Genomic DNA, 12,342 nt, shown 5'->3' on the forward strand with positions numbered 1-12,342 from the left:
AAAAACAACCTGCTAGTTTTCACAATCATAAACTTGTCAGGATGACAAGTTCCACGATTAAAATCATGTTCCACAATTAAAACTTCCCTTGTTCCAGTGTTCCATATATCAAAGTTTGTCCGACTAGACACCGTTAAGCTATTAACAAATTTTCAGCTTATTATTAATAAACTTTTTTTGGTACTCGTGATCCAGGCCTATGTACATATAGTGTAGTATAAATAAACTCTTGATTTTATCTGTGTTAACGTGTCGTTTTCACCATATGCTAATACCTGCCATTCTAAAAGGCCTTTTGCACTTAATCATTCATCTCTCCCTCTCTACAAGTCTTCATTACTGGATTGTGCAATACTTACTTAATGCCAATCTACAATACAGTTGAGTCCAGGGTTCTTTACCTTGCGTCATCATTTAAAGCATACCAAAATAAGTCGGTTTACTAAACGCAACAGCAAGTGACAGAAAGTGGCTACTGCTCCAATCAAGGGTTATAATATAAAATTTGACGTTATAAAATAAATATAATGTCAAATGTAAGTTTTGCTTTAAAATTTTGGTGCAGAATTGCAGCTATATTTGAAGTAGCTTAATAAATTATTTTAATATTATTAGCGATTAATAAATATATAAACAATTTATAAAAAAAATCAATAACATATTTTCTTTTGTCATTTTATTCACTTTGGCGTAAACTAAAACACAACCTTTCCTTAATTGTGTGAATGAGGTTAACTTTGTATGTTATAAAAATTAATGGCAAAATATAATACACTTACCATAAAATTTCAAACTCCAATATAAAATTAGTTGTGAAAATAACTGTTTGTGTACTATAAAAAACTTCAAAATGCAAAAATTCGACAAAAAAACAGCTTCGACTGACAGCCACAAAAGTTAACAAACCAGAAACGTCACAAATTGTACTTAAAATCTTATAACATCCACAAGCGTATTTTTTGTACCTATCTCTTTTCAATGTACTGAGTCTAGAGCGTTTATAAAAATAACATGTGCTTTTACTTAATAACAGCTGGTTTGTCTTTAGTTTCATGCGTGGAAAAGAATGATGCTAGATAAAAAGTATGTGTTTTATCTCGCCAGGTATTAATGACGCACGGGTAAAGAATTGTGGACTCAACTGTACAATGCTTTCTCAGTAATAGACTTTATAATGAAATACGCACACGATATTTCCGTAGGAAACCTTATTGCTCATTTCTCTAAGTTTATCTACATAGTCATTGAATCACGGTTTTTGCTCCAAAGGACCGCTTGGTTTGACATTAAATTTTGGCATACACATAGGTAACATATTAAAGAAGTGATATCATGCCGATGTGTGCTTTGGTACTGGGGGTGAGTATCACCCCCTCTGGGGGGTGAAAAAATATACGTTCAAAATAAGTCCGGAAATGGAAAAACTGACTAATTCTAAGCAACTTTTGTTTTGTAGCATTTAGTTATTTGCGTTATTTGCGAGTAAACATGTTCGTTTTTCAACAAAAAAACACGTTTTTAGGTTTTTTGCAAATAACTCAAAAAGTTAGTATTTTGTCGAAAAAAATGTTCTGATCAAAAATATAGCTTATAAATAAATGAAAAAAATGGTGTATGCGTCAACTCTCTAGATCCAGTAGAAACAAAGTTGTAGCTAATACGACTGTCAATGAGAGCAAGAACAGGATATTACCTCCGAATTCTATCCTACTGCATGGATTTTAATGAAATTTTGGGAATAGCTTCTACTTATCTCATTATTTAAAGCCTACCCTATATACTATGGCACTTTTACCTTGGGGGCGGTTCCCACCCCTTCAAGGGGATGAAAAATTTTTTGGTCAAAATAACCACAAAAGTAGCTAGAGAACCTAATTCTAAGCAAAAACTGTTATATAATTTTTTTTTGAAAACTCAATACTTTTTGGGTTATTCGTGGTTGAAAATTGGCCATTTTCATTGAAAATTGACACCTTTGTGAAAAACTATGCATCTAACTAAAAAAAAACTATACCGGGTCCACTTATATTTTCCCCCATTTTAACTGCCTATAACTTCTAAACGGCTCATGATAAAAATATGCGGTTTTCACTGGAATGTTTTGTTTTAGTAAAAGTATTGTCTGCATGGATTGAATTTTTTATATCGCTTTCAAATACGAAATAAAATATGGCGGATTTTTGAAAAAAACGTTGTTGACTTTTTTTTAATGGAACACCCAGTATATTCTTCTGTAAATTGAAAGAAAGATCAGTCACCTATCTAGCGATATAAAGTTTTTCAAAATGGGTTGTCAAATCACTGAGTAAATAATTTTTAAAATGAGAGGTGCAACGTGGATATCACATACCTAAATAACATAACTAACCAAGTTATGTGATTTCCACATTGCATCTCTCATTTTAAAAATTAATTGCTCAGTCATTTTGCAACCGATTTTAAAAAATGTTATATCGGTCGATAGATAAATGACCGTTTTTTCAAGTTTTTACGTAAGTGACCATTTTTTATATCGCTTTTAAATAAAAAATGGCGGATTTTTTAAAGAAAAACGTTGTTGACTTTTTTTATTAAAACACCCAGTATATTTCCTGGTATCTTGAAAAAACGGTCATTTGCCTATCCAGGGATATAACATTTTTTAAAATCGGTTGCCAAATGACTGAGCAATTAATTTTTAAAATGAGTGGAAATCACATAACATAATATCATTTTGCTCAGTTATGTTATTTAGGTATGTGATATCCACGTTGCACCCCTCATTTTAAAAATTAATTACTCAGTGATTTAACAACCAATTTTGAAAAACTTTATATCGCTGGATAGGTGAATGACCTTTCTTTCAATTTACAAAAAAATATACTGGGTGTCCCATTAAAAAAAATTCAACGTTTTTTTCAAAAATCCGCCATTTTTTTCGTATTTGAAAGCGGTATAGAAAATTCAATCCATTCAGATAAAACTTTTACTAAAATAAAACATTTCAGCGTAAACCGCATATTTCTATCTTGAGCCGTTTAGAAGTTATAGGCAGTTAAAATGGGGGAAAATATAAGTGGACACCCGGTATAAAACATTTTTGTAGCCTATAAAAATCAAAAAGATTCGTTCCTTCATAAATCTTCTAGTTATATTTCAAAAAGAGATATAGTAGGTGAAAAAGTTTGTTTTTTTGTGCATGCTCAAATTGGTGTATTCAACTTGAAATAACAGAGAAACGGCCGATTTTAGGTGTCATCATCATCCAGCCTCAAAAGTCCACTGCTGAACATAGGCCTCCTCCCCTCGTTTCCAACCCCATCTATCCTGCGCCGCCCTCATCCAGTTTTTATTTACCTTTCTTAAGTCGTCAGTCCATCTTGTAGGCGGTCGACCGATTTTAGGTGTAAAATGCCACTAATACCTTTTGTAGTGGTTGAAAAGTCCTTTAAAGTGAGTAATTAAAAAATGTCGATTACATTAAAACTAAGCGAGATATGCTACAAAAAATTTGATCATTAATGTATTCTAAGAAAATATGAGAAGTATATTTAGCCCCTCACCCACCAGAATTTAAATGCATCATTTTTCTTCTGCAATACCTTTTAATATAGTGTTTTATTATAGTGTTATTACCATGTTTAAAGTGAGCGGCCGTGGAGTAACGGCAACACCGCTGGCCTCATACGCCAGTGCACGTGGGTTCGAGCCCTGCCAAAGACAAACCATTTTCATTTCCAATAATGACACGAGCCGTCTCACCGTGCCTCGGAGAGCACGTAAAGCCGTCGGTCCCCCTGAGCTAGTGTACATCGGCACTAGTTACTTCAAACAGGGTTAAGGATGTAAATGGCGCCGGAACTGTCCGAAAGGATCTCCCCTGCAAAAATGCCATACGATATTATTATTATTATTATTATTACCATGTTTAAAGAGTTGGACAAGTTTAAAATGAATGGTTGTTGAAAAAAATAAGATAAAATTATAGAGCGCATTTTTAAATTTTCTTAAAAATCTTTTTTTCTTCGTGTAACTTATAAATGATAAGAGATACAGTAATGAAAAATGAAAAAGAAATTTTTTATCTAAAAAACCCTACATTTTTGTACGGTATCTCTTTTTCGTATCTCTTATCAATTTCGAGTTACGTGGAGAAAAAGGAAGATTTTAAAGAAAATTTAAAAATGCGCTCTATAATTTGATCTTATTTTTTAAAAAAACCATTCATTTTAAACCCGTCCCACTTTTTGAACATAGAAATAACACTATAATAAACGGTGTTGTAGAAGGAAAACGATGCATTTAAATTCTGTTGGATGGAGGCTTAAATATATTTCTTATTTTTTCTTAAAATCCACAGAGAACGGCAGTTCTCACCAGTGGCGCACAACACCCCTACAAGCGACACTATATATACACGAAATTTTCGATTTTCTAAACCTGACTGAATGGAAAATTGGGCCACATCCCATCTTAAAGTTTACGAAAAGACTCGTCCATCCATATGTTACTTCTCCATTTTGGTCCAAGGGTGTGGAATTTACGGCCCTTCCCATTTAAAGCCTGTTTTTCGTTCTCGTCCCCAAAACTCCCAAAAATTTCAAAAATTTAAGCCCGACCTTTGCGGCTTCTGATAGCATAGATCATTACCTTTCCAACGCATGTTTAATTTTGAAAATCGGTTGTACCATCCAAAAGTTATCGAGCTCAGAAATATGACTCAATTTTTATTTAAAAAATGGAAAATGTTTGTGGATATGTAATATGTATGTTTGTATGTATGTATGTATGTGGAAAAGTTAAACCGATCTGATTTTTTTTTCTGTGTTTCAAGAGGGTGTGAGGGCCGATTCAGAACCGGTCTAATTCGTAAGTTAGCTAGAGGACTAAGTAGATACAAAATAGCATATTTTTTGGGCGTATATATCTTAGGTTCAAGAAAAGACAGGAAAACCGCAAATACACCAAATTAATAGGGTTGAGTTAAGCTTTCAAATGGCCCTTAAGCGATCAAGCTGAGACATACGCACTGCTCACCATAGCCAAAAAACTGAAAAATTAAACTTTGAAAATTTTGGTTTTTCGACAATTACTCAAAATTTCAACCTACGAATTGCGCCAATAACTGAGCGTTTGTAGAATGACTCAGGACGCGTCTAACGGTGTATACCTTATATCTGGGAAAATTCTAATTTTTAAGTTATAGGGTTCATAAGTATGATCAAATCTATTTCTTATGGGAAAAACGGTTTTTCAAGCTCAATAATTCCTGTAATACGTTCAGTTATCATACTCGATCTTGGATGCATCAGATACTACTTGTCAATACGTTTCAAATTCATGTTTAGTGATCAACATCAGGTAAGCCGTTCAGAAATTATAGAGCTCCAAAGGTATAATTAGTCCAGGAACTGAAATTTTTCACTTCGCAATTTTTACAGAATGGATAGATTTGTTTAAAAATTTGACAATAAGTAGTGGATAGTCCAAGGATCAAAATCTATATGATGCCGAAAGACGCTTTTACCAAGGGGGTAGTTGCCACCTCATCTCGAGGGTGGAAATTTTTTTTTTATATTTTGACCGCAAATGCTGGTAAAAATATTAATTATAAACAAAAAATGTTCATTATACATTTTTTTGATAAAATTAATAGTTTTCGATTTATTAGTTATCGAAGCTGTTAGTTTTATATCGGAAAGATTACCAGATAACGGCAGTTCTCGCCAGTGGCGCAGAAATACACCCCCCTACACGCGACACTATTATATACACGAAATTTTCAATTTTCTAAATCTGACTGAATTGAAAATTGTGCCAACTCCCATCTTCAAGTTGAGAAAAAGACTCACCCAGTCATATGTCAACCATCCATTTTGGTCCAAGGGTGTCGATTTTACGGCCCTTCCTATTTAGGGTCTGTTTTTCGTTCTGGTCCCCAAAACTCCCAAAAACTTCGAAAATTTAAGTCCAACCTTTGAGGTTTCTAATAGAACTGATCATTACCTTTCCAACGCATGTCTAATTTTGAAAATCGGTTATAAAGTCGGTTCGCTAAACTCAGACGCAACTGGCTAGATATTTTAGTCGATATTTTTTTTGTTTTTTGCCAATTTTGCAAAAATTGGCAAAATTACTAAATATTTAGTGATTATTAACTATTTAAAAATTATTTTTTGCCAATTTTGCTAAAATTGGCAAAATTACCGACTAAAATATCTAGAAAGTTGCGTCTGAGTTTAGCGAACAGACTATACCATTCAAAAGTTATAGAGATTAGAAATGTGACTCAATTTTTATTTAAAAAAGGGAAAATGTTTGTGGATATATATGTATGTGTGTTTGAAAGTTAAACCGATTTGATATTTTTTCTCTGTATTTAAAGAGGGGGTCAGGGCCGATTTAGAACCGGTGTAGTTTGTGACTTTTGACCAATCATAAGCCAGCTATAGGACTTTGTAGGTACGAAACGGCATATTTTTTGGGGGTATATATATTCGGATCAAGAAGAGGCATGAGAACCGCAAACATATCAAATCAATAGTGTTGACTTAAGCTTTCAAATGGTGTCCAAGCCGTCAGGATCAGACATACACACGGCTCAGTATAGCCGAAAAACTGAAAAACTAAACTTTAAAAATTTTGGTTTTTCGACAATTACTCAACATTTCAACGTACGAATTGTGCCAATAACTTAGCGTTTGTATAAGGACTCAAGACGAATCTAACGATGTATACCTCATATCCGGGAAAATTCAAATTTTTAGGTTATAGGCTTCATAAATATGATAAAATCTATTTTCTGTAGGAAAAACGGTTTCGAAAGCTAAATAATTCCTGTACCTAATAGCTTCAGTTATCATACTTGACCTTAGATCCATCAGATACTACTGGTCAATACGTTTCAAACTCATGTTTACTGATCAAAATCGGTTAAGCCGTTTAGAGAAGTTATTAAGATACAAAAGTATAATCCAGTTAACGATTATTCCCCAAATGGTTTATGAGTTGTAGTGGTTACGACGCTAAATTTGATCTGGCAACGGGCAATCCGACTTCATTTACCGGCCATCTCAATATATTTTTTTTTCAATCTATTTCGAATAAAAAAAAATCTAGTGTACATTCGATGGACACTAGATGATTTGGGAGATAATGCAACAAAGGTGACCATTTATAAAGCTTGACGTGTAATAGAGGAACATTGCATTCAACTTCATACATTTAATTTATAAATAACTTTGAAAAACTCCTGATACAAGAATAAAAAACCGCTAAAAGCCGTAAAAATGAGTGGAGCATAAAATATTCCAGCTACAAAAGATCTGATATGAAAGTTACGTGGCGCGAAAATGGATTTTCATTTGATGCAAAACAAAATTCTAGTTTTATTTTAAAAGATTTTTCCATAATATTTGCTAAATTTGAAGTAAACGCGCCACAAAAGAGTTACAAAATTCAAACTGTATCAAAGTTACTCTTTTGTGGCGCCTTTACTTCAAATTTAGCAAATATTATGGAAAAATCTTTTAAAATAAAACTAGAATTTTGTTTTGCATCAAATGAAAATCCATTTTCGCGCCACGTAACTTTCATATCAGATCTTTTGTAGCTGGAATATTTTATGCGCCACTCATTTTTACGGCGTTTAGCGGTTTTTTATTCTTGTACATTAGTCATCAATTTTTTTGCAGCATATCTCGCTTAGTTTGAATGTAATCGGCATTTAATATTGCTCATTTTAAAGGTCGTTTCAAGCATTACAAAAGATATTAGTAGCATTATACGCCTGAGATCGACTGTTTCTCTGTTATTTTAAGTTGAATTTACCGATTTGAGCATGCACCAAAAAAAAAAACAAACTCTTGTCACCTACCATACCTCTTTTTGTATTAGAAGTAAAAGATTTATAAAGGAAAGAATCTATTTGTTTTTTTATAAGCTACAAAAATGTTTTATATAGATTTTTTAGTTAGATGCATAGTTTTTGCAGTATTCACAAAAAACCGTCAGAAATGGTGTCATTTTTCAATGAAAATGGCCAATTTTCAACCACGAATAACTAAAAAAGTATTGAGATTAAAAAAACAAATAAAACAGTTTTTGCTTAAAATTCTCTAGGTTCTCTAGGCACTTCCGTGGTTATTTTGACCAAAAATTGTTCCACCCTCTCGAAGGGGTGGGAACCGCCAACATGCTAGAAGGGCCATAATATATAGGGTAGACTTTGTTTTTTGAACTACATATTTCCTACTTACTTAGGATGGAATTCGGAGCCAAATACCCTCATTGACTGCCCTAACAATGGTACAGGTTGTTATTGTTTTGATTGATTAATCTAAAACATTTTATTTTTCAGCTTAATGAGATGAAATTTTTTAGTTTTAACGATTTTTTTGAAACAGAAATTTATGAGAAAAGCCAGCCAATCGTTCAATATTTACCAGACCCAAGTAAACTAATTGACGTTTTTTTCGGTGTTGTGTACGAAAAGGTAAGAAATAATATCCTGCTATTTTGGTCCAAGCCGCCTTTGTAAAAATATGAGTACATTTGGATGTTGAGAGGTGACTCATATTTTTTACAGAAATTGCTTGGAAATAACTCATATAATAATATTTGCGTTATTCTCCCACTCAAAAACGTCCGGAACATTGTTTAAATAATCAAAATGTCAAAAAATGAAGAAAAAACTCGATTTTTTTTTTGGTTTTTTGATTATACCTTTAAAAGTAACCATTTTCGAGAAAAGTTGCACGGACCTAAAAGTTGCGTACCTACCTTATTAAATTTCCTACAAGATAGGATTGGTTAAAAATTGAAAACCCTTGTTGCAAAATAGCAATAATTGCGAAAAAAAAAACAAGTATTCGCATTTTACTTTTTTAACCATTTATGTTACATTTAGGACCTTTATATTTCACCCAGAAAAACTTTATTATTTTGCAAAGCAATACTGTAAATTTCATTAAGATCGGTTTAATAAATTTTGCAAAATAATTTTGCAATCCAGCTTTCGCAAAAAAATATAATTTTTAAAAATTTTGCAGGACCAAAAATAAAGTAGATATCAAGTTGAATTTTTTTTACTATAGAAGATAACCTTTCATTTACAATTCTCAAAATTAAAATTGGATAATTAGCACGGCGCGCGGCGTCAGGAATTTTTTTAAATAAACATTAATTTTTTGGTTATAAACAAATAATAGTTATTTTTCTATTCTCATACTATAATATTACAATTATGATGTCACTACCTGTATCATAATGACCTTCATTATGATACAGATTTTCATTAAGATACAGATTTTTAACCAATAGAATCGCGATATGGCATTCGCGATGAAAGTGGCACTCGCGCAGTGACCAATGGCGAGTCAAATACATACGCTTTAACAGTTCTCAATATGTAAACAAACCGTCAAACTGACAAACTACTGAATTTATTTGTGTTAGAAAATTAATAAATTTGTATATATTTTTTGTTGTGAATGATCATAGAAAAAATAGTGTGTACAACTTGCATTTAATTATCATTATGAAGCTCGTAGTCTATGCGAAACTCACCGCATACGGCTCGTTTCGTAACCCTCATACTCGCTTCATAATGACCATCATTAAATGCTCGTTGCATAATATTCGCGGTGTGCAAGTACTTGGAAGGAATTGAGAAACGATCGTACGCAAATAGCGGAGAAATATTGCAACTTTCTTAAATAATTCATATTGTCAATTGAAATTGTCAAATCGACGTACATTTCATATCTATATTGAATACAATTGAAGAAGAAAAATTATATGTTGCTCCACAATATTGATATGATATGCAATTATTATTTAAAGGTAAATTTAATTAATTGTATTTTGCTTGCAGTACTGCATTTTAATAACTAAACAATTGTTTACGTTTTAATAACATAACCTGAATCTTATTTTATATTATTATTTTTTTGGACTGGCCTTGACAATTATCCAGTAACCAGGACTAATATAATTGACCATTCCAGGTCACGTGACTTTGACAGCTTCGCTGAGGGGCAAAAATTGTGTTTTCGGCGTTCTTTTTGCTATTTTCTCGTTTTATTATAAGAAATCTGTGGGTTTAACTACAAAAATTTCAAATATTAGATATAGGACACCCTCATGGGGGATGCAAAAACCCGGTATAATCAGAAAATCAGTTTTCTTGACCCATATCGTCGTTCTGTTTACAGTGCATTGTGATTATAGTGATTTAAAACATCTCGGTCATTAAATGCGGCTGGTATTATAAAAAAAACTCACTTTATCTCTTTTACTTTTACTGGAATACTTTACAACTGAACAAAACGCTGGTATTTTAATCATATTCTTAAATTAAACAATGGTTTTGTACACTTAACCTACTTTGTTTACAAGATCGTTGTCCTCCAGTCGCTGTCAAATGACGTCACCCTGGAATGGTCTATTGGCCAATATAATTAAAAGTGCGAATAAAGTTGCAGAGCGTAGGAATAGGTGTCGCTTTGCCGAACTTGCACGGCCCCAACACTATTATGATATAAGTGTTAAAACTACAATTTTAAGGCACGCATGTGAAAGTTTGCAGAATGAGCGAAGCGAATTGTGCAATTCACATGAATGCCTTAAAAATGTACTCTTTAACACGTATACCATACAATATTTTTTCTACAAACGTTATAAATTTATAAAATACAATATTTTTGTTAATTGCTGAAACCATGAAACATATGACCCGTAAGTAAAAGGTAGAACTGGTTGTCTACACTCGAGGGGAATGTCTAAAAATTCTTAGCGAAAATATTATACCGTTACATAAACTTGTTTTTTCTACAAACGTGTTAAAAATGCAGTAATACAGTTTCAATTAAATTTTTAAAATCCTTTTAAACCACCTTTTTCAAATTGCGCAATACTATTAATATTAATGTTAATAAATGAAATATAAATATTTTGACGTTTCACAATTTGACAATTAACTTTTAACTGCAGTGCCTTAAATTTTTTTAAGCACTAGTGCTTTAACGCTCCTATGGAGTGCTAAAAATTGCATTGCATTTTTGACACGGTTGCATTGCATTTTTAACACGGCTGTAGAAAAAATATCTTTTAAACTACGCAATCAAATTATATTTATAAAAGCTCATTGGAAAGGTCTTTAAAAAACGCTTATTTTAAAAAAGCTAGGTTATGTTCGTTAGTTTCCGAGATACAGACTTTTAAAGTTGAGGGCCATTTACAACAAAAGTATAAACAATAGGTGAATTTTTCTTACGCCAAAATGTTTATCATTTGAAGCTCTTTCTATATATGTACAAACTTTCATAATGTTTTGAAAATCACAAACATAAAAAAATTGTAGGGGAGCCCAAGCGGGGATTTTTGCAGTAACTTGAGCGCGTCAGATTATCATATGGGGAGAAACTTGGTACCCTGTAGATGTACCTCTACCATACATTGACTCTAAACACATGGGCGTTCGATAAGGGGGGCCGAAAAAAAATTTATCCTTAGAAAAACTCGAAATCGTCAGATTAAGATAAGGTAAGTTAAGTACATGAAAAACAGTGTACATTTAAAAAATCTAACAAGATGGCCGGTCCGTAAGGAAATGGGTGAGTCACAAATTTTCACAAGAAAATAGCGAATATTTTTCGCGAAATGAACGATAGATCTAAAAACTAAAAAATACGTGCTCAATATTTGTCAAAAATCTATCGAATGATAACAAAGACGACTCCTCACGGAGAGGGGTCGGGGGTAAATTTAAAATTTTAAGTACGAATCCCGCGATATTTTGCGAAATGAACATCAGATCGAAAAACTGAAAAATACACTTATTCAATATATTTGAAAAATCTATCGAATGACACCAAACACAACCCCCCACGGAGGTGGGGTTGAGGGTTACTTTAAAATTTTAAATAGGAGCCCCCATTTTTTATTGCAGATTCGGATTCCTTATGTAAAAATAAGTAACTTTTATTTGAAACATTTTTTCGAATTATGGATAAATGGCGCTATAATCTGAAAAAATAACGATTGTTTGAAATGGAAAATTAAATTAAAAATGGAAAGTCCCCACTAAAATGGAAAACTTTACTTAACTTTTTTTTGGTTTTAGAACATACTCTTCACAACCCAATAGGTCCCCAAAGCGGTCGAGTGACTACACATTTAGCATACTTTCCTCCCCTACTATAATAAACATATTCCAGATTAGTAAAAAATACTAATTATTGAGCTGAGAAAAAAATGAAATCTAACTTTCAAAATGGAAAAATAAAAAAAATTACATTATCTTGGGTTCTAGTGAAGCGATTTTTATTATTTTTTCAAACCGATACACTCGAAGCGAAAATC

General features: G+C 32.4%; 1 protein-coding gene across 1 annotated transcript in view; it reads left to right on the forward strand.

The window, feature by feature from the left end:
- The window catches only part of LOC114341112 (glutamyl aminopeptidase), a 256,934-nt gene that overhangs the window by 108,610 nt on the left and 135,982 nt on the right, over nucleotides 1-12,342 (forward strand). Inside the window, exon 7 of the mRNA XM_050645538.1 lies at nucleotides 8,339-8,473. Within this exon, the coding sequence (XP_050501495.1) occupies nucleotides 8,339-8,473 (135 nt within the window). The remainder of the gene's footprint in view (nucleotides 1-8,338; nucleotides 8,474-12,342) is intronic.

This window comes from Diabrotica virgifera, chromosome 3, assembly GCF_917563875.1.
Source record: "Diabrotica virgifera virgifera chromosome 3, PGI_DIABVI_V3a".
In the NCBI taxonomy this organism is placed as follows: Eukaryota; Metazoa; Arthropoda; class Insecta; order Coleoptera; family Chrysomelidae; genus Diabrotica; species Diabrotica virgifera.